Genomic DNA, 19,551 nt, shown 5'->3' with positions numbered 1-19,551 from the left:
GATGGAATCTTGCTGCATCGTTTGAAAATTCAACAATACCTCCCTATGGCTTTGCTTTCTTCCAAGAGCGATCTTGAAATAGATCCCCGGATGCAACACAGGATGTTGCATCGAAGTTTCCTGTTGATAGAAATAAACTAAAATTGCTACATTACATCCCCCCCCCCCGTCTACCAGGTATCTGACATTACCAACTGATTTCCTTTTTCTTTCCTTCCTTCTCTCTGTGCTATAAAGGACTTAACGGCTTGCTAGTTGAAGCATTGATTCAAAGTATGATTCGATCAGGAATGGAGCTGGAAGGGACCTTGGAGGTCTTCTAGTCCAATCTCTTGCTCAAGCAGGAGACCCTATACCATGTAGGAAGAGCCACCAGTTTCGCTCATCACTTTCTTCTCCCCAACAAATGGTTGCATAATCTCCAGCATTCCGGCAATTGCCAGGGGACTGGGGGGGGGGGTTAAGAGGGAGAAAGCCAGCAGATTCATGACTCAGAGTTGACATAAATTTTGGCTTTGTGAGCAGAGCTCCAGAATGCAGAGAGAGAGAGAGAGAGAGAGAGAGAGAGAGAGAGAAACACACACACACACGCAGAGGTTATGCCTGTTGTTTTTTTTAATACCGTTCCCAGATTCCGTTTGTTGGTCTGCTGCAGTGGTCCTTGAGGTGGCTTACTACCAGCAAATGAAACAAACAACGAATCCCAAGGAACAAACAAACAAACAACGTGGGTCAAATGAAGCCACCGTCTGCTGCCAGTTGTGGGCTGCCTGTGTGTACTGATAGGCCCAAACATCTCTCTCACGGAAAGAATTTGCTAGATTGTGCTGTTTATCGATTGATCTTTTAGGCGTGTTTTGACAACAGTGTCATTCGCTTCCCTAATGTGGTGGCGTTGGGATAGGTTGGCCTCCTGGGGCTTGTGAGACTCTTGGGTGTATTTGTGAAACCTTCCCCACCCTGTCATCAATCAGAGGCTTTTTAAACACAATGGGAGAAACCCGCACAAGGTCACCCAATGTGGCGAGCTTTGGATGTTCTCGTGAGGGATCTCAGGAGGTTTCAGGAGACAAGGTCACCATTGCAGGAGATGTCTGTCATCTCCCAAAAGGGCCTCGGCCTTTGCATGTGAGAACGGTTGGAGCAAAACCCGTGACCTTGGGTGCTTTCGGCCTTCTGGAACACAGTTTCGACATTCACACTCAAGACTGCAAGCAACTGTTACAACAGAGAGAATTTCTCACAGTCTAAGGCTTGACCGCCCTTCCCTGCCTTATCAAAAGGACGGTCCTTTCACATACTGCACTGGAAGAGGCGAAAATAAACGTGATTAGTGTCCTTATTTTATGTGGGTTTTAAAAAATATATATTAAGCCCCCCCCCTTAAATGAGTACTCGATGTAAGTGCGTAAAATTGGAAAGCGTTTCTAAGGAGCCCTAATTATTAAGAAGATAAGGCTGATGGGGCTAGGGCTTCTTCTAAAAAAATTTTATGACTGCTTGCTTCATCTTGACTTGCTAAAATTGCTTATTTAACAACCCATTTATGAGCTGCTTATTCTGTCTGCAGCCGTACTTCACACAGAAGCAAGGATCTATTAACGCAATCACCATCCTACTGTCTTTACTTTTTCTGAACTCCACAAAGGCAGGGGAGAAAGGCCTTTTGATACCTGAAAGAAGAGGGTGTCTAGTCCACAGGAGTTGTTTGTCTTAGTGGCTGAAAAGCAAGACCAATTACTGTTGTCCCAAAGGTGTTTTTTCAAAGGGCAACTGGACTTGGTTTTGGAAAATGCACGTCCTGCGTTCTGGTGCTTTGGAGAGTCGGTTGACCCCCTCTTCTTTGTGGCAGCTCCTCGAGTACTGGAAGACTGCTATTATGTCCTCACCTAATCCTAGCTCATCGACTGTTCATCAAAGACTTTTAAGTCAGCAGAATTGCAACCGCCTGTTTTTCTACAAGGGCTGTGGTGGCACGGTGGTTAGAATGCAGTATTGCAGTCTGACTCTGCCCACTGCCAGGAGATCGATCTTGACTGGCTCAAGGTTGACTCAGCCTTCCATCCTTCCAAGGTCGGTAAAATGAGGACCCAGATTGTTGGGGGCAATATGCTGACTCTAAACCACTTAGAGAGGGCTGTGTAGTGCTATGAAGTGGTATATAAGTCTAAGTGGTATTGCTATTATCCTTCCTTCCTTCCTTCCTTCCTTTCCTTCTTTCTTTAACTCTGCTAAGCGCCAGGGATTCCGACTGGCTCAAGGTTAACTCAGTCTTCTGTCCTTCCGAGGTCGGTAAAATGAGGACCCAGATTGTTGGGGGCAATATGCTGACTCTAAACCACTTAGAGAGGGCTGTGTAGTGCTATGAAGTGGTATATAAGTCTAAGTGGTATTGCTATTATCCTTCCTTCCTTCCTTCCTTCCTTCCTTCCTTCCTTCCTTCCTTCCTTCCATCCTTCCTTTCCTTCCTTCCTTCTTTAACTCTGCTAAGCGCCAGCGATTCCAACTGGCTCAAGGTTAACTCCGTCTTCTGTCCTTCCGAAGTTGGTTTAATGAGGACCCAGATTGTTGGGCGCAATGTGCTGACTCTGTAACCCACTTAGTGATGGCTGTGAAGCACTATTGGGCGGTATAGAAGTCTAAGTGCTATTGCTATTTCCAAAGTTTGCCATAGTGGTGAATATCTGCCACTCGGCTGTAAGATGACGGCGAAGGTTCGTTCTCCGAGCCTATGGGTTGGTTTCCAAATGTGTCATTACCAGGCTAGGTAACATCTTCAGCGGAGATGAAGGGATCCAGAGTTTAGGGGATCCACTATTTCCAAAGTGTTGGAATCCTTCCTCCTGGACATCCCTCCATGCTAATTATTGTGTTCTTCTGCTCTTCCTAGTCTGTTCCCAGTTCTCCAGAGGAGTCTATGCCATCTTTGGATTCTATGACCAGATGTCAATGAACACGCTGACGTCCTTTTGCGGGGCGCTGCATACGTCCTTCATCACGCCCAGCTTTCCAACCGATGCTGAGGTGCAGTTTGTCATCCAGATGCGTCCGGCTCTGAAAGGGGCCATCCTAAGCCTTCTGACCTACTATAACTGGGAAAAATTCGTATATCTCTATGACACTGAACGAGGTAAGAATACACTTTTTTCCCCCTAGTTGATTTCTTTCCTGTTCAGGTAGTCCTTGACTTACGACCACCTTCGAGCTCAAAATTTTTGTGGTTAAGGGAGACATTTGTTAAGTGAATTTTGCCCCGTTAAGCAATCCTTTCTTGCCACCGTTGTTAAATGAATCACTGCAGTTGTTAAGTTAATAAGTGAATTGGGCTTCCCCATTGACTTTGCTTCTCAGAAGGTTGCAAAACAGGACCCTGCAACAGTCATAAGTACATGCCAGTTGCCAAGCATCTGAATTTTGATCACATGACCATGGGGATGTTGCAATGGTCCTAAGTGTGAAAAAGGTCATTCGTCGCTTTTTTCAGTGCTGTTGTACTTTTGAACAGTCACTAAATGAATCATTGTAAGGCGAGGACTACCTGTATATTTGAACTATAAGGAGGATCTTGTTAAGTTAGACCTCAGCAACTGACAACCCCCAACCATCAAACCTGGAGGTGGCATCTACTCCCTTCAATTGTAAATGCATCAAAGGAGTCAGACAAGAAAGGTGAATCTTACCCTTCCCAACACATCCCACTATTCTCCCTACTATCATAATTTTTATCTATATTTCTTCCCTCTAGGAGTTTGATACCTTTTATTCCCATAAATGTCCTATGAGATAATAATAATAATAATAATAATAATAATAATAATAATAATAATAATAATAATAATAATAATAATAATAATAATAATAATAATAATAATAATAATAATAATATTAATAAAGTTGGAAGGGACCTCGGAGGTCATCTAGTCCAACCTCCTGCTCAGGCAGGAAGCCCTATACCATTTCGGACAAATGGCTGTCCAGTCTCTTCTTAAAAACTTCCATTGTTGGCGCATTCACCGCTTCTGGAGGCAGGTTGTTCCACTGGTTAATTGTTCTAACTGTCAGGAAGTTTCTCCTTAGTTCTAGGTTGCTTCTCTCTTTGGTTAGTTTCCACCCGTTGCTTCTTGTCCTGCCTTCTGCTGCTTTGGAGAATAGCTTGACTCCCTCTTCTTTGGGGCAACCCCTGAGATATTGGAACACTGCTATCATGTCCCCCCTCGTCCTTCTCTTCGTTAAACTAGACATACCCAATTCCAGCAACCGTTTTTCATCTGTTTTAGCCTCCAGTCCCCTAATCATCTTTGTTGCTCTTCTCTGTAGTCTTTCTAGAGTCTCAACATCTTTTTTACATTGAGAGAGTATGGGTATTCTAAAGCAGGGGTCCCCAACCCCTGGGCTGTAGACTAGCACCGATCCGCGGCATACTAGAAATTGGTTTGTGCACACAAGCGAAGCCCCATCCCCAGGATGCAGGCAGCACACAAAACCACGCCCCTTCCAGACCGCAGAAAAACCTCTGTGCATGGAACCGGTCCCGCTGTTCTAAAGCTTCCCATTGAGTTTAATGGTTGATCTGCCATTTACTCCCCCTTTTGTTTAGGAGCAAGCGCCCGAGGCAAAAACTCGCCGGAAGTGTTGACTTGGTTTAGAAATGAATTCACTTTGATTTTGGAAATCGATTTCATTTGATTGGGAAGTTCAAATCAAATTGGTGAATCTACTCTGAGTCAGCTTTCTGGATCGGTGTGCGAGAAGCCATTTTTGTTTCTCCACGCCATCACCCAAAATCAACAGGAACGCACCTGAAAGAAGTCAGCCCTTCAAGCCGGTTGTTTTGACATGGCATGCCAATCTGATTGATCAGTTTGATGGAATTGCTTCGGGACTGAATTTCCAGATCAAAAGTCTGCAGCATTCCTACTATAAGTATATACAATATTTGATACAGAATAGAATAACAGAGTTGGAAGGATCTTCTAGCCCAACCCCCTGCTCAGACAGGAAACCCTACACCATTTCAGACAAATGGCTGTCCAGTCTCTTCTTAAAAACTTCCAGGGTTGGAGCATTCACCGCTTCTGGAGGCAGGTTGTTCCACTGGTTAATTGTTCTAACTGTCAGGAAGTTTCTCCTTAGTTCTAGGTTGCTTCTCTCCTTGATTAGTTTCCACCATTGCTTCTTGTCCTGCCTTCAGGCGCTTTGGAGAAGAGCTTGACTCCCTCTTCTTTGGGACCACCCCTGAGATATTGGAACACTGCTATCATGTTCCCCCTCGTCCTTCTCTTCATTAAACTAGACATACCCAATTCCAGCAACTGTTCCTTATATGTTTTAGCCTCCAGTCCCCTAATCATCTTTGTTGCTCTTCTCTGCACTCTTTCTAGAAAGATTTGGTTGCAGTCTTTAAGAGTCTCTCTTTTGGTGCAGTTATGATGCCGTGGTGCCTTAAGACACTCCAGATCTTTTCTCCTGAACCAGGGTTGAGCAACTATGGTCCCATGCTGGGAGTTGAAGTCCACAGTTTGTAAAGGGGCCATAGTTGCCAACCCCTATTCTAAAGGGTTGCAATAAGTTTTGTCAGCATCTTAAATAGGTGGCAATTTTTGGACAGGCTCTCCTAATGCATTGTAAAGAATTTTCAACCAGTTTTCCAGAGCCTCTTCAGTCACAGTAGTAAATGATAATTTTTTGAATTAGATGGTAGAATGAAAGTTCTCACATATGTTGCCTCCTTTGGAAAAGAAAGAGAGGGGAAGATCCCGGAACTGTCATACTTTTAATAATTTGCACTGTCAATTTTTTTGCTGCTTCGGGGCACAACCGCTTCTGGAAGACAATACAGAACAATTTTCTGTCAGGTCTGGAAATATATTATCATTTAACTATCTGCTCTCTCTCTTTCTCTCTCTCTCTCTCTCCACACATGTAAACATTATTAGCTTAGGAGGGCATTGTTAAAATTGGACAATCCGTGAGAAATTGCAGGGAGCCATTTCTTCCCAGCTTAAATATTGCATTACCGGGGAAATTGCGTTTGCAAGCATTTTCATAGCAAGTGGCTGTGTTAGCAGCTGCCAGAGAGAAGGGAAGCCTGAAGCTCAGTCTTAGAATAAGGCAGGGGTAGGCAACCTTGGCTCTTTCATGACTCGTGGACTTCAACTCCCATAGTTGAAGTCCACGAGTCATGAATTCCTGAGCCAGCATGGCTCAGCTTGGAAACCTCTCCCTTTCCCCTCAGCATGGCTGGCTCAGGAATTCTGAGAGTTGAAGTCCACGAGTCATAAAAGAGCCAAGGTTGCCTACCCCTGGAATAAGGTGTCACAGAAGCGCTGCAGAATGAACCGAACTCTGATTGGGAGGCTGGAATATTCTTTTCTGGCTGAGGAAGGACTTATAGCACAAGGGCACCACCATTTGTTTCCTAACCCTTTGTGTGACATTTTAAGGTGGCTAAGAAGCAGTCCTCAGAAAGGGGTTTAGTTTACCTTGGTTTTATCTTGGTTCAGACTACCATGGTTAGGAGTTTGAGATTAGATTGTGACCTGGAAGGCATTGCTTAATTTTTCTCCAGCTACCTAAAATGTCACTTAGAGCTTTCCAGTGTGTGTGTGTGTGTGTGAGAGAGAGAGAGAGAGAGAGAGAGAGACAGACAGACAGAGACAGAGAGCAGGGAGAGAGAGAGAGAGACAGACAGACAGACAGACAGACAGACAGACAGACAGACAGAGACAGAGACACAGAGAGAGAGACAGAGAGGAGGGAGAGAGAGACAGACAGACAGACAGACAGACAGAGACAGAGAGACAGAGAGACAGAGACAGAAACAGAGAGAGAGAGAGAGAGAGAGAGAGAGAAAGAGAGAGAGAGAGAGAGAGAGAGACAGACAGACAGAGTCAGAGAGACAGAGACAGAAACAGAGACAGAGAGCAGGGGGAGAGAGAGAGAGAGAGAGAGAGAGAGAGAGAGAGCAGGGAGGGAGAGAGAGCAGGGAGGGAGGGAGAGAAAAGGAAAAGGAAGGAAAAGGAAGGAAAGAATAAGGCTTGTGCCACAGGCTGACTGGACTTTGAACAAGCAGGATAGGAAGATGAGTGACGCTTGTCAACTTTGAAGTTGGAGAAGACTCCTGAGAAAATCATGGACAGCCAAGAAAACAAGCAAACACACCACTGAATAAGTCAACCCATTAGCTAAGGCTTGAGGATTGAACTGTGGTGTTCTTGGTGCTTTCTGATGATATGGCGTAGTTGGGTAAAAAAAATGTCTGCAGGCTCAGAGAGCACCAAGGACCCCACAGTAGGGAGTACAAAGGGGAAGGTTGCTAGATGCCAATAGTCCTAGACTTAGGCAGCCAAGCCCAGCACTTGTGAAAATCTGGTTACTTGAGAACCCGACCCGCATGCTGTTGATAAGCAGGCTCCCATTTTAATAGATTCTCATTTAAATTTTAATGAGAGCATAAATATGCAATGCTTGAGCTACTCTTTGCAGGGTAAGATAAAGCATGTTTAATTTTCATAGGGTATATAAATTGGTAAATAATTTAAGTAAAGGATACTTCGCTCACTATGCAAGTTGGGTTATAGCTCAGGTCTGTTGTTGAGGACAATGTCTTATGCATCTAAAATGAGATGAAGGACTCATTTAATTTCTATCCCCATCCTCCGGTCTGTCTGGCGGTTTCCTGGAATCAGAGTTGGGTTAGGGTGAGGGTCTCATTACTGCTAGCTTTGTTTAGGAGATCAAGAATTAGAAGATTGTTTTTGTACTGAAGTCATCCGAAGTTTTATTTCTGTCTTTGGGAAAAAACTACTTAAGGATCCAGAATTGCTTCAATCTCTTCCTTAGCATTTCTCAGGATAATTTCTGCTACCTTGTGATTTTATTTTAGTGAAAGGCGGAAATTTGTCCGGTAGATCAGGTCAAAAGAAGCCATCAAAAAACAAACAAACTGGAATTCTACTCTTTTGATACAGACTATAATAACAGAATTTAGAAAGCTGACAGCATTTTTCTATCTATCCCTCATATACCCAAGGCTAAACAGATGTTTTAAATCTCTGTAGTCCTCTGCAAAATGAATAAATGGCTGGGAAGGAATTTTATTGGCAAACCTATCGTTCTAGGAATAGAAGTTTCTGGAGAAATCTGGAAGGGATTTCTCTGGACTGTACCAATCCAGCTTGGATGGGGGAGGCCTGGCAGTCTCCGGTAGTCTAAGCCACTCGCTTATTATTCTACCCATAGGGATGCACTAGGAGAATTTTTCAGATTTTTCTTTTCCATAGCCCCCTCCTGCCCACTTGGTCTTGTTCGTTTTAAAACTGGGTTATATTTTGGCCATCTTCTCCCTCACTATCAGATTTAGTCCTGTTCTTTTCAGCTTTTAGAAAACTCTGTCACTGATATGATAGCGGCAGCGGTGGGATTCAGCCAGTTGGCACCACTTCGGCAGAACCGGAAGGTAATTTTTTGTTGCCCAGGCTCAGAACGGACTTCCGGAAGCAGCATCCACACAGAGAACTGGTTGTTCACATACTTGAATCTCACCACTGGATGGCGGTGACATGATAGCAGGTGACATAATCAGGATGACATGATAGTGGTGTTCCAATATCTAAGGGGCTGCTGGAAAGAAGAGGGATATGTGTCAACCTATTCTCCAAAGCACCTGAGGGCAGGATTGGATGGAAACCAATCAAGGAGAGAAGCAACCTAGAACTAAGGAAGACTATCCTGACAGAACAATTAATCAGTGGAACAGCTTGGCTCCAGAAGTTGTGGGTCCTCCAACAGTGGAGGCTTTTAAGAAGAGATTGGACAACCGTTTGTCTGAAATGGTACAGGGTTTCCTGCTCAAGCAGAGGGTTGGACTAGAAGACTCCAAGGTCCCTTCCAACTCTGTTATTCTGTCATCTTTATTATTATTATCTTTCTAATGGATAGACAGGTTGACCCTGTCCTAATTCCCTTTCCACAATTCCTTTCCAACATTTCAGTGATTTGCAAAAACTTTTTAAAAAACTAAACAAGGTACACAATTGAAGAATGAAACAGGAGGAATATGAAAAAAAAAAGTTTAGGAGGAGGAGGAAGAAGAAGAAGAAGAGGCGGAATTTTGTTTCCAAATGGTCTGATCAGGGATTGTAAATGTTCTACAGCAGTCGGTTTCCTCATTCGGAGTCTGGTGCCAATGTAAAAGCTATGCATCTTTCATAGCTTGTCCCAAATTCCCTCACATAATGACAGTATAATAGACGGCGGTACTCAGGAAACCCCTTCTGAGTTCATCCTATTCTTGGCCCATTAAAATAAATAAATAATGCAGTGAATTTTTAGAGCAGCTGTCAGTAAACGCCGTTACAGTTCCTTTCATATATCAAGGCGACAGAGAGAAGATAAAACGGCAGGTGCTTTATCAAGTATTGCTGAAGATAAGACTCTGGTATAGCACAGATGGAATCGGGCGAGGTGGGTGAATTCCACCTTCAGTCTCTTATTAAGGCCCCCGAAGTCGTGCATTAACTGTGCATGCGAAAGAGGATGGGAATCTATCTTGATTGTTGATCGTGGCAGGAGTCCCACCTGATTTCAATCAAAGCCTGAGCTTCAAATGTGAGAAAATGACGGAGCATTTTATAAAAGCTTTTTCAATCAAGTACTTTATTTGGAGTGTTTAATGTGACCCAGATTAGCTGCTGGATCCAAGTAAGCTCCGTTTTTTTTCCTCCTCCTCCCTATAGTTCAGTGAATGAGGGAGTTGTCTGAACTACTTCCAAACATTAGCTGGACATTCTGGACTTAAAAAAATATGTTTTATTCCCTTTTGCCTAAGCAACAGAGCCTTCATATCTCCACTAAGGCAATCTTCCATACTCCCTACCCAATTGCAAATTCTTCCCACACCAAAATAAGAAGTCAACTATTTTTTAAGAAATTCTCCAAGTGGATGAATCTGGAGAATATGCAAAATCTCACCCCAAAAGAACTGAGGTGCCAAAACATTAAAAAAACAAAACAAAACAATGAATTCTCTAGAGATCTGGAAAGCCAGCTGGAGCAAAGGAAATAATAGCAATAGCACTTAGACTTATATACCACTTCATGGTGCTTTACAGCATTCTCTAAGTGGATTACAGAGTCAGGATATTGCCCTCTCCCCCCCCCCCTGCCAGCAATCTGGGTCCTCATTTTACTGACCTCAAAAGGATGGAAGGCTGAGTCAAACTTGAGCTGGTCAGGATCGAACTCCTGGCAGTGGGCAGAGCTAGCCTACAATACTGCATTCCAACTGCTGCATCACCACAGCTCAAATAATTTATTGTTTAGTGTAGCAGAGGGCCAACAACCAGAATGGTAAGTAATAAAAGCATAAAGGTCTACTTCCAGTTTCTCAGCCCTGGTGGGAACATTTTGTATTAGAAGCATAAATCTGAGCTTCAGGCCTAAGTTTGCAGCTGGGCCAAGCCTGGTCCTTAGGCTGAAGGAAGAAGTATTTAGAAAGTTAAAGATACTTAAGGTGTTAAGGATTCTGCAGAAATCAGAAAACGACATGCCACAAGAATCTTCATACTTCTTTGCAAATTTAATAACCAAATATAATGACCATCCCACCCACCCTGGTTTGGTGACTTTCCTAAAGTTCCACAAAATGAATCAAAGACGTTTTAGAAAAATGTGAATAATAAAGGGAGAAAAAGTGGAATGACTTGCCTCTGGAAGTGGGTGCTCCAGCCCTGGAGGTTTTAAAGAAAGATTGGAAAGATCATTTGTCTGACATGGTATAGGGTCTCCAGCTTGAGCAGGGGGTTGGACTAGAAGACCTCCGAGGTCCCTTCCCACTCGGTTATTTGGTTATTGTGTTAAAATCTATGTACTTGTGGCATGTTTCACACAGTTATTTTTGTGATGGGGGCCTATCTGCCCTGCATTTAGCCATTTGGGCAATGTTTTTGGTGGCAATGCCACTTTTCTAAAGAACAGAGCATGAAATTCAAAGTGTTAGCATCTATACGACCACTTCCTTGGGGCGCTGTTGCCTTGTTGATGGATCTGTGGTAACCTCTATGTTCTAAACAGAAATGTGACACCCCCGCTTTAATCAGCCACTTTTCATGTTGTCATTATGGCATGTTGTACAGGCAGACAGAGACCATAATTAGATATTTTTTTTATTATTTTGTTTATAAAAGAACACCTTGACCTAATTGCAAGCCAATCAATGACGGCTGAGCAAATTTGGCTGGCTAATCAATAAGTTTATATTGCTTACTAGTCTCGGTCAGGTTAATTGAAAGAGAAAATGGGATCTTGCTGGAAGGGAAGGGAATGCAGTAAGGCTGGCGGAAAAATTCAAGAACAGAATGTACAGAATTTCTCTTAGTACAAGTGGCAAACTTTGAGTCCATTGATGTGTCCGTGTTGTGATGGGTAGTGGGTTTGTATCTTTGTATGTTTTCAGCATCAGCACATGCCACAGCCAGAGGCACAGATTGTAACATGGCTATTCGGGGGAAAAAATGGAGATCTGGAAAAATAACACAATAGAGAAGACGTATCTAATATATCTCTAACCTCAGATAGCTATCTTCCTGGGGGTTTTAAAATTAATTTATTTCTTTTATCAACAAGAATACAACACAAAACAGATCAACAGAAAAATGAACATCCAGCACTAGCAACGAAGAAAAAAAAATCTTGTGTACAAAAAAAGAAAGAAAGAAAAAAAAAACATACCCAAATGTCGAATTGTTCTAACACTGAACATAAAAATATTCACCCTAGCTAGATGCTGAAAAGTAAATGAAAATAATAATAATAACCTGATAGGTTCTCCTTCCCTCACATAAGGGGTCTACAAATAAGCTTTCCCATCCTTATTTAACAAAAATACTATATTAAATAAACAAATATTCCAGATGAGGAAGTCTCTGTCTAATAATCAAATTGACTCGAGATCTAATCCTTATATGTAAAAAAAGAAAAGAGAGAAAAAAAACTATCTTCTGAGGGCTTTGGATATGGAAATATTGCTTGAAATTATCTCTAGAAGGACAATTTTGTAGGGCGAGATATCTATAAGACTTACACTGCTTTTGGCAAAAATTATCTGCAGGGGTAGATCTGGGAAGAAAAACAAGAGGTTTTGTACAATAAAATCGAAACAGCAAAGGGCAACTGAGCCAATATATGAATGGGTCATACAGTTACGCCTAATAACTAAAGATTATGCTTTTCATGACGTTGATGCGATAAAGGACAGGATATTAATGGCATCCAGCTCATAAACAGTGAATGTGGAGGGAAGGCCTCACCCCAGAAGAAGCGTTAAAAATAGCCCTGGCTTATAAAACGTCTGAGCAAAAATGTTAATACTGCAGAATTAAATGCCAAGAAACATATACAATTAAGGGACCCAAGCCAAGTTGCAAAGAGTCAGGAAAGCAGAGAAGTAGACCTCACCACTAGCAACAAGGGGACTAAAAATATGTAGAAAGTGGAGAAATAAACTAAAAACAGGAGAAATGCCTAGATGGAGAGAGAGAGCACTACAGAAAGTGTATTAGACCAGCCATTGTAACCCTTTGTAATGGTATGTGAGAATGACCTTGGGAGTCAGGAGAAAGATGCTTTACAGCCTCTTTAAGTAGTTTACAGTGTCAGCATATTCCACCCCACAACAATCTGAGTCCTCATTTTACTGACCTTGGAAGGATGGAAGGCTGAGTCAACTTTGAGATGGTCAGGATCAAACTGCTGGCAGTTGGCAGAATTACAGAAGGAAGGAAGGAAGGAAGGAAGGAAGGAAGGAAGGAAGGAAGGAAGGAAGGAGATTTAAACAGGGAAGCCAATTTAGGATCACCACGACATGCACACAAATAGGACTTGTTGTCAAAGTAAATACGTGTTTTCCTGGGGTTGAAATGAAGGAGTTTCACGAATCCAGAAAAAAAAGAAGAATTGCAGCTTCTTTAGTTGTTGAAGTTGTTCCGTGTGTATATTGCACCCTCTGAACCACCTTCTCACTGCTAGGATTCTTGCAGTGGGCGTGTGTGTGTGTGTGTGTTCATAATCTAAAGTTTCATGTTTGACCCACACCTCTTAAAATGAATATGAATCACCGGTTTGTATTTATCTATATTGTGCAAAAAATGAGATCTTGATTGTCACTCCGATGTGAATAGCTCATTTAAATTTCATGGCACTTTAATTACAGGTTGATTAATACGGAATACAGCCATACATGCTGTAGACACACACACACACACACACACACACACACACACACACAGAAAATATATGAACTTGCCAGTACAAACCTGATTGCTAAAGAATAAAATGCTCCCTAAGGAAAACTATTTGTAGCTGCAGCTCTTTAAAACTAGGTATCTTTTTAAAAATAACTTATTTAAATGAAAATTCACAAAAGCAAAAAAAAATTTATTTGCTTGGGATAGTTTCAAAATGTACGTATTAAGTACAGTTACAGCTTAGTAAGAAGGAAAATGTGTATTTTTAAATCATTGCTGATGAAGGTTAAGCATCAAGGCACTTTTGATGACATAGGAAGACAATTCCGATAGCCTAATATTTGATTTTTCTAGGACATTTATCTAAGACACAGTAAGTAACACAGAAATTCATACTTTGTATGAATTTCTATTCCTGGCTTGATTACCATAATCTCCTGTGATTGTTTCTTCAAAGGAATAATGTTTATCATTATTTAAACTCAGCAGTTGGGAGACTTTAATTTTTTAAAAGAGCTATCGAGCATTATGCAGGCACAAGTAGAAAAAAAATTAATTTGCTCGGTAAGTAATTTCAGATGATGAATGGTTTGAAATTATTTTTATTTATTACGCTTTTGTTGCATATTTTTGCCAGTATGAAATGCATTAATCCTTCCTTACCGCAATTGGTGTGAAAGAGATTCCACTGAGCGATGTAAGCGAACTAGAGTTTGAATCCAAGTTATCGAAAAAATATTACAAATGTATAGATGATGTAAGAGAAGGAAAGCTCATTGTTAAGTGGGGTTTAGAATTGCTCCGGATTTTAGCTGAGCTGCTGGGAATCCATCTGATGAAAGATGGATAGACTGTAAAATGAGATCAGTGGAGATCAAGTGTCCATAAACATCTCCTTTTAGATTCACATGATCAAAATTCACTCACTTGGTAGCTGACTCATATTTATGACTCATATGATGATCGCAGCGTCCCGGGAGTCATGTGATCCCCTTTTGTGACCTTCTGGAGACTTGAGTGTGGGGCTCACCTGTATTAGTCCAAAATGGGGACACTTTGACCCAGCTAGGTCTTTCTGTTTTAACTTGCATCTTCTCTCCTATTGTGGAGATCCTCCAAGAAAAGGAAGGAAGGAAGGAAGGAAGGAAGGAAGGAAGGAAGGAAGGAAGGAAGGAAGGAAGGAAGGAAGGAAGAGTGGGAGGGAGGAAGGAAGGAAGACTTGCCCCTAAAATTGCAAATATATCATTTAAAAACTTTCAAAGAAGGGAATCCGAGTCTTCTTTAAAACATAGAAGAAGGAGAACTTTGACAAATAAGGAAGATGTTTTGTAACTCGCTCAATCAACTCTTTTTTTGCCTTTCTTTGGATGTATCTTTTGAAAGTCTTTCAACAGACTTCAGCTGCTTACCTCCTGCTGAAAGCTACCTGATTTTGCAGTTCCTGACTTCAAGCTTTCAGCCTTCCCAGAACAGCCATCAACTGTCTCCCCCAGCGACCCTGGGATTGTCCTCCAACCCGCTAATTACTAACTGCAGGATTCCTAATTAGATCCATTTTCCTTACATAAATACATAAACAGGAGCCGGCATATCCTCATTTGCATCTCCACTTCAGGCGCCAGCCAACACCGGGTTTTTTTTTCCCCCAGCCTCCCCTTTGTGATTTTGCACTTGCCAAATTGACAAGTATGTTGTGAGCTCTTCGTAGCAAGTATCAACTGATGTCATATTTTTGCACGATACAAGGTTGTGCCACAGAGAGTGTCCTTGCAGAATAACCGAAGTTCCTTCTCCAAATCAGCCTAAAATCCTGCCTGCACAATATATAGCTACATCAGGAGAAATCAACAAACATTAGCGGGGATATGACAGCAGTTTTCCAATATCTCAGGGGCTGCCCCAAAGAAGAGGGAGTCAAGCTCTTCTCCAAAGCGCCTGAAGGCAGGACGAGAAGCAACGGATGGAAACTGATCAAGGAGAGAAGCAACCTAGAACTAAGGAAAATTTTCCTTACAGTTAGAACAATTAACCAGTGGAACAACCTGCCTCCAGAAATGATGAATGCTCCAACCCTGGAAGTTTTTAAGAAGAGACTGGACAGCCGTTTGTCTGAAATGGTATAGGGTTTCCTGCCTGAGCAGGGGGTTGGACTAGATGACCTCCAAGGTCCCTTCCAACTCTGTTATTCTGTAGGCCGCATGAAGATCCTACCCATTTTTATCAGTTGAGGTGCCTCCAAAGTCACATTTCTGATATCTGGCTACAACGCTGAACATCAGCACTGACCTTTTCTTTTCCCCAATCTCTCCCCCTCCTTCGCTCTAAAATATAAATCAAACCTGAAATAATCTTTACATCTCTACTTGGATTAATCCCCCTAAGCTCTCCAGCCTTCACCAAATGGCAGCAAAAGTAAATCCTGCTCCTGCTATGATATCACCACATCCCTGATATTGTCCACTGTGGAAGTTAAAGAAAGTTAAAGAAAGAAAAATAAACAAACCCAAATCCTGTTCAGAGGACTCAGCCTGCGCTGAGAGTATGAGATACATTATCTCAAGAAAACAGACAATTCCTTCTATCTTGCTGGCAAGGGGTGGAGGCACATCAACTTGTGACAAAAAGAGGAATTGTCCTTCAACTTGGCTGCTCCTGAACAAGTAGATGTTGTTTAACCTAAAAGGGTAGCTGTATTTATATCATTCCTGTCCAAGTACTTCTTAAGATCCCTTGTTCTTCCATAATTGTGTGGAAGTTCAGAATAACAGAATAACAGAGTTGGAAGGGACCTTGGAGGTCTTCTAGTCCAACAGCCTGCTCAAGCAGGAGACCCTATATCATGTCAGACAAATGGATGTCCAGTCTCTTCTTAAAAGCCTCCAGTGATGGAGCATCCAGTTATTCTGGAGGCAAGCTGTTCTGCTGATTAATTGTTCTAAATGTTAGGAAATTTCTCCTTATTTTTAGGTTGCTTCTCTCCTTGATTAGTTTTCATCCATGGCTTCTTGTCTTGCCTTCAGTTGCTTTGGAGAACAGGTTGACCCCCTCCTCTTCTTTGTGGCAGCCCACCAAATATTGGAACACTGCTATCATGTCACCCCTAGTCCTTCTTTTCATTAAACTAGACATATCCAAGCAGATATCATTTAACCTAAGAGGGTAGCTGTATTGATATCTTCCCTGTCCAATTACTTCTTTAAGGTCCCTTCTCCTTCCATAATTGTGTGGAGCTTCAAACAGGAGCAGCCTGGAAGCCCATCATCCACGTCTTTCTCTTCTGAACCCTTCTTTCTCTGGGCAGTGGAAATATGTTGGTGGCGGAAGAAGATTAGGGAGAAAAGACTAATCTCCATTCTGCTATCTGGGAATAGGACCAGGGCCTGTCATAAAAACTGCGTAATGCAGTAATGCCGCTCTGTGGTCTTTGATCAAGGATGATTTGTGTGCTTGTGTGAGTTTATTTGGCCCATCCCTGCCAGAGGGAGAATAAGAAGCATTACTATGTCATGATTTTCAGTGCCATTGTAACTTTGAATGGTCACTACGTAAGTTGAGGACTACCTGTAGTATCTATTCCACATCCTAACACTAAATTTTTATGGAGGATTCCGAAGCTTTTCAGGAACATCTGCATGGAAATCTTGCATTTTATGGGTGATCGCATCTTCGTTTTTAAGAATCATGGGCCTTCAACTTCATTTGAAGGTTGTATTAAGGATAAGAAGTACAATATTCAACGCTTAAAGTACACATAGTAAACAGCTTTTCTTTCTCACCTTGGTTTAAAAAAAAAGATGTAAATTTCTACTTTAATTGCACTCAGAGTTTTCAGCTATCAAATGAGTCATTTGTAAGCTGATGAGTAACCAAGCCTTGTACCTACTCATTCTCTGACATGTAGCACAATTGTAATGTTGTCTCACACATCACAGCCACCTTTGTAAAATACCATGTTAAGGAAGACTGAATTCATTGTCTTATACATATGTAGATCTTCTGTTTCGCCCCTCTCTGGAGAGTGGGGAAGACGGACTGTATTCCCAAGCACAACATGTGTTAATTGTGAGGTAATAAAGCACAACTCACGAAGATCTAAGAACCACCGAACTGCAAAAGTCAAGACATCATGAAGGGAGCCTTGAAAACCCTGCTCAAAAGTTATCATTTGAAATAGGCTGTGCTTCAAAGAGCAAGGGATTGGATCCCTTTTGCAAAGGGCAAAAAAAAAAAAAAGCAACCAAATTAACTCCGTTAGCACCTGAGGGTGAAATCTTACCTCAGTACTAAACTGTGAAAAAGTTGCCACATATTGATTGGGCAGGCAGGATTCCCTGTAGTCAGTAAGACCTCTGAAATACATCCAGATGAGATATGAAGTATTCAGGTGGTTTGTTTTTTTAATGTATCTTCTCCATCATTTTCAAGGAGAGGTCAGGGGAAAGTAAATAATAGTAGTCAAGCTGAGACATGACAAGGCATGAGTCAGCTCCATAAATCTGCAACCGCTCTCATCTCCAGTCAGTGGGAATAGCAATGACAACATCAGCTGAGCAAAAGATACTCCATCCTTGTATGGAAAAATGATAGCCTCGTGGTAGCAGAGAAACTGTGTCAACAGGCAACGGAGTTCTAACTTTGAGTGTCCTATAAGGCAGGGGTACCCAACCCCTGGTCCGTGGACCAGTACCGGGCCGTGGCATGCCAGCAACCGGTCCGCACAAACAAGCAAAGCCCCATCCGCGGGATGCAGGCAGCATACAAAACCACATCCCCTCTGGCCCGTGGAAAAACCTCTCTCCAGGGAACCAGTCCCTGGTGCCCAAAAGGTTGGGGACCTCTGCTATAAGGGGAGAATTATTCAATGCACAGGATATAAGCACATTCACTTATTGTAACATGTTTATCTTGGTCCTACTCTGCCTACTATTTGTTGTGTGGCTCCCTGCAAACCATCTGCATTTCTGGACCCTTCACAAAAGCTGTGACTGCAGCCCCTTTTTAGGAAGTAATACTTTTTAACCATCCAGTCCCGAAGTCTAGTATCACGTTGAGCTGAAGGGCAAACACCATTAATCCAGTCCAAGAAAATTTCTTTGGGTGAATGGACAGAGAAGAGGAGAATTAAACATTCTGGACTGAGTAAGAGAAAGGAGGAAAGATACTCAGCCAAAATTGGGCTGCCCCTACGTTCAACCAGAATCCTTTTCATGTTCTTTGGGCTATTCTCCTTGTCCACCTTAAGATATATATATATATATATATATTAAATTCTACCAAGACTGGAAGTTTCCTAAATCTTAAATGTTGTCCTTGTTTGGCACCAGGTGATGCTTTGGGTTTGCCAAGGAACTGGCAGCGCCAACAGAAAAGGCCATTGCATGCCTAACTTATCCCAGCAAGAATATAAGTGGGTTTATATTCTTGGAAAAAGGAGGAGGAGGAGGAGGAGGAGGAGGAGGAGGAGGAGGAAGAAGAAGAAGAAGAAGAAGAAAGGAAGAAAAGAAGGAAGGAGGGAAGGAAGGAGGGAAGGAAGGAAGGAAGGAAGGAAGGAAGGAAAGAAGAAAGAAAGAAAGAAAGAAAGAAAGAAAGAAAGAAAGAAAGAAAGAAAGAAAGGAAGGAAGGAAGGAAGGAAGGAAGGAAGGAAGGAAAGAAGGATGGAAAGAAAGAAAGAAAGAAAGAAAGAAAGAAAGAAAGAAAGAAAGAAGCTTCCAGATAGATAGCCTTCAAAGGAGAAATTTCCCAGTGGCTCTGCAGTCAACTCTCCGGAGTTTGACTCAATCTGCTTAAATCCCAGCCTCCATTGTTCATGAGAAGTGAATTGCCCACTTGCAAGCATAAACTTCCCACTGTGACTCGCTTTGTTCCTTCCCCGCTTCCTTTCTGCTCTGTTGAAATGGCTAAATGAGTCGATATTACCTTAATGGGAGCTTTAGAAGTGTTATTTAATATGATTACCTTTTTTTTTAAACACACCACATGAAATTAAAAAAAAAAAAATTGAATCTCGGTGAAAGCACAGGGCCCTTATTTTATGCCTTGGATATGCACCGTAATAACTTAATTGGCATTTTCCTATATCTGGGAATGTAGTCTGTGGCATTTTAAAGCCTTTCATTGCTTCTCATTCTGCTCCAGTTTGGGAAATCTGGTAACCTAGGACTGTGATGGAAGGGTAAGTCAGGATGAATACCAGATTAAAGCATCTTTGTTTCCCCCAGACATTTGGGACTTTAATTCCCACCCAGTCCTAGATAGCATGACCAATGGTAAGGGATTGTGAAGCTGGTGTCCACCACTGCTTGGTGAC

At 42.1% G+C, this 19,551-nt stretch overlaps 1 protein-coding gene across 2 annotated transcripts in view; it reads left to right on the top strand.

Annotated features, from left to right (window-relative positions):
• GRIA3 (glutamate ionotropic receptor AMPA type subunit 3) overlaps positions 1-19,551 on the top strand; it is a 108,751-nt gene that overhangs the window by 28,534 nt on the left and 60,666 nt on the right. For both annotated transcript variants that reach the window (XM_015826780.1, XM_015826779.1), the window contains exon 3: positions 2,891-3,130. In XM_015826780.1, the coding sequence (XP_015682266.1) occupies positions 2,891-3,130 (240 nt within the window). The remainder of the gene's footprint in view (positions 1-2,890; positions 3,131-19,551) is intronic.

Source organism: Protobothrops mucrosquamatus, unplaced genomic scaffold (genome assembly GCF_001527695.2).
Source record: "Protobothrops mucrosquamatus isolate PMUCROS unplaced genomic scaffold, P.Mucros_1.0 scaffold3296, whole genome shotgun sequence".
Classification (NCBI taxonomy): domain Eukaryota; kingdom Metazoa; phylum Chordata; class Lepidosauria; order Squamata; family Viperidae; genus Protobothrops; species Protobothrops mucrosquamatus.
This window is presented reverse-complemented; position numbering and strand designations above follow the sequence as displayed.